The sequence below is a fragment of the Carlito syrichta genome, unplaced genomic scaffold (assembly GCF_000164805.1).
Source record: "Carlito syrichta isolate Samal-C Ts95f unplaced genomic scaffold, Tarsius_syrichta-2.0.1 Scaffold124018, whole genome shotgun sequence".
In the NCBI taxonomy this organism is placed as follows: domain Eukaryota; kingdom Metazoa; phylum Chordata; class Mammalia; order Primates; family Tarsiidae; genus Carlito; species Carlito syrichta.
In genome coordinates, this window is record NW_007068114.1 from 14,177 (window position 1) to 17,532 (window position 3,356).

The following is a 3,356-nucleotide window of genomic DNA, read 5'->3' on the forward strand; positions in this document are numbered from 1 at the left end:
CGCCCCCCCAAGCCACCGCCCACCACTTGGATCTGCCCCCACTCCCACCTGGGCCAGTGTACCCTCCCTGATGGTGGCCCTGGGGTCTGGCGTGGAAGCTGCCAACTCCTCCCAAAGCGGAGTCCAGATATTTCCTGGGGAGATGCTGGGGGAAGGGAGAGAGGGGGATCAACAAGTCTATCTGGGGTCAGGCATGGTGGTGGCTCATGCCTGTAACCCCAGCACTTTGGAAGGCTGAGGCGGGAGGATTTCCTGAGCCTAGGAGTTCGAGGCTGTGGTGAGCCGTGATCATGCCACTGCACTCCAGCCTGGGTGAGACCCCAACTCAAAAAAATAAAAAAAGTCTGTCTAGCCCCACACAGTGGCTCATGCCTGTAATCCCAACATTTTTGGGAGGCGGAGGCAAGAGGACTGCCAGGGGTCCAGGGGTTCGAGACCAGCCTGGACAATTTGGCAAGACCAGGTCTCTACCATGAATGAAAAAAAACTAGCCACACTAGTGTTGTGCACCTGTGGTTTCAGCTACTTCAGAGGATGAGGCGGAAAGATGGCCTGAGCCCAGCAGGCTGAGACTCCGATTCAAAACAAAAAAAGAATCGAGCTGGGTGGCTCAGCCTGTAATCCCGTGCCTTTGGGAAACTGAGGTGAGTGGATTGCCGAGACCCACCTGGGCAGCAAGACCTCATCTCTACAATACATCAAAAAAAATCAGCCAGTGTGGTAGCGCACGCCTGTAATTCTGGCTACTCGGAAGGCTGAGGCGGAAGGATCGCCGGAGCCCAGCAGGTCGAGGCTGCGGTGGCCGGGAGCGGCCACTGCACTCCAGTCTGGGCGACAGAGTGAGACTCCAACTCAAAAAAAAAAAAAAAAAAAAGGTAGCTGGGCATGGTGGCACATGCCTGTAGTTCCAGCTACTTGGAAGATTGAAGGACTGCCTGAGCCCAGCAGGTCGAGGCTGTGGTGGCTGAGAGCATGCCAGTGCCCTCTAGCCTGGGTGACAGAGTGAGACTCCAACTCAAAACAAAACAAAGAAGTTTGTCTAAAACACTCTTGGGCCCACTGGGCCTGCTGGGGCCTCTCACCAGTTGACTCGGACGCCATACGGACTCTCATCCAGGGCCAAGGCTTTGGTCATGGCCGTTACTGCCCCCTGCAGAAACAAAAGCGGGTGAGGAGAAAGTTCATTCCCAGGGAGATGGGACCCCTCCTGTCCTCTCCTCCCGGCCATGTGGCATCAGAATGGGGAGGTCATGCCCTCCTCTGTCTGCAAATAAACCAGGCTCTGTTTCTTGGGAGAAATTTGATCCACAGCAATTTGTCACAGGCTGTTATGGCTTGGGGCTGAATCTGGGAGTTGGGTGTGGGAGTCTTCAGGGCCAAGGTCTTGCTCCTCAAGTGTCTGGTTTCAAAGCCAAGGCCCATGGGGAGCGGGGGTGGAGGATAAGGAAGGAAGGAAGGGGCAGGGGCTGATGTACCTTAGTGGCCACATAGGGAACTGCCTGGGACTGGCCGATCGCCCCCACCAGGCTGGAGATGTTGATGACGTTGCCCCGGCTCTTCCGCAGGTGGGGGAGGGCGAGCTGGGGAGACAGGAATGCGAATAAGTCACCCGAGCGCTGGATGTCCCCAGCCCACTGATATGAAGCCACAGGCATCCTGATCTGGGATGACGGCCATCTCCCTCGCATGTTCCTAGTTGATTTCAGCAAGGACAGCACCTAGCACCTTCTTTGGTTTGCCCTAGGGTCTCTGGATCTCAGCACTGAAGGAGTGGCTCCTTGTCTGGAAGGGATTTCTCTGTCTCTTCTACTGAGTCTCTGATTGTCTCTGTCTCCCTCTTTCTGGGTCTTTGTATGTTACTGAAACTCCTGTCCATATCAAGACAGGAAAATGCAAGAGAGACCCAGAGACTGGATATTTTGCAGAAATGGGAGGACAGCTGGGCGAGGGAACTCACGCCTGTAATCCCAGTGCTTTGGGAGGCTGAGGTGGGAAAATTGTTTGAGGCAGGAGTTCAAGACCAACCTGCACAACATAGTGAGACCCTCATCTCTACCAAAAAAAAAGTCAGACATGGTAACATGTGCCTATAGTCCCAGCTACTTGGGAGGCTCAGGGGTGAGGATCACTGAGCCCAGGGGGTTGAGGCCATAGTGAGATATGATCACACCACTGCACTCAAGCTGGATGAGAGTGAGACCCTGTCTCAAAAACTTTTTTAAATAGAAAATTTTAAAAAGCCCAAAACTCATTTGGTGAGAAGCAAGGAGAATGGGGCAGTGAGGGCGAGGGGATAGAAAAAAATGGGAGGACGTTCTTTTATCTATGGAGGAAAAGATGAGGTCCCTGAGTTTTAAGGAGTGCTCTGTGGTCAGAAAGAGACATGGGGGGGCCTTCATGAAATGCACCCCATTTTCTGCCAACTTCCCCTGCAACTCCTTGGCTACCTGGAAACCCCTGAACACACACACGCACTCTCTGTTACGTGTGTGTGTGTTCTTTCACTATGCATGACCTTGGATAAACTCAAATTCTACCCTTTCTCTCGCTTGCCTTGGGGAGTGAGCTGGTCAGGCAAGACCAGTTCCTACCATTTAAGATTAATGAGGACAAGCCAGGAGGTTCTGTGGGGGAATTTAAAGGAGCCACCTCTCCAGTTCCCCCCACCAACTCTTTGAAACCTTCTCCACACCCCCCAAAAACGGCCTCCACCCTTTTCTGTGCTGTATCTTCAAATGCACACTGTGTGTTCCAGTCTCGGAGCCTTTGCACTCCTGTTTCCTCTGCCTGGAATGCTTTTTCCTGAAAAAGCCACAGGACTCACTCCTAGGTGATCAACCATCCCAGAGTGCTCAGGTCTGAAGGGTTTCTGGGACATGGTACTTTCAATGTTGCGGGTAAACACACTCCCTCAGCTCCTTCAAACCCTGTTCCAATGTCACCTCCTTAGTGACATTGATAACTTCCCTGACTACCCTATTTTAAACTGCAGGCTGGGCACAGTGGCTCAAGTCTATAATTCCAGCACTTTGAGAGATAAGAGGATTGCTTGAGCCCATGGGTTCAAGACCAGCCTGGGCAACTTGGTCAGACCTCATCTTTACAATAAATCAAAAAATTAGCCGAGCATGGTGGCACATGCCTGTAGTTCCTTCTAGCTACTTGGAAGACTGAGGTGGAAGGATCCCTTAGCCCAGCAGGTCGAGGATGCAATAGCTGTGAGCATGCTACTGCACTCCAGCCTGGGAGACAGAGTGACACTCCAACTCAAAAAATAATAATAGAGCCGGGCTCGGTGGCTCAGCCTGTAATCCCGCACCTTTGGGAGGCTGAGGTGAATGGATTGCCTGACCCCA

General features: G+C 52.7%; 1 protein-coding gene across 1 annotated transcript in view; it reads right to left on the reverse strand.

Moving 5' to 3' along the window:
• HSD17B14 (hydroxysteroid 17-beta dehydrogenase 14) overlaps positions 1-3,356 on the reverse strand; it is a 31,689-nt gene that overhangs the window by 3,674 nt on the left and 24,659 nt on the right. The window contains exons 6-8 of the mRNA XM_008048525.1: positions 1,476-1,580; positions 1,083-1,150; positions 49-145 (exon numbers count right to left, since the gene is read on the reverse strand). Of these exons, the coding sequence (XP_008046716.1) occupies positions 49-145; positions 1,083-1,150; positions 1,476-1,580 (270 nt within the window). The remainder of the gene's footprint in view (positions 1-48; positions 146-1,082; positions 1,151-1,475; positions 1,581-3,356) is intronic.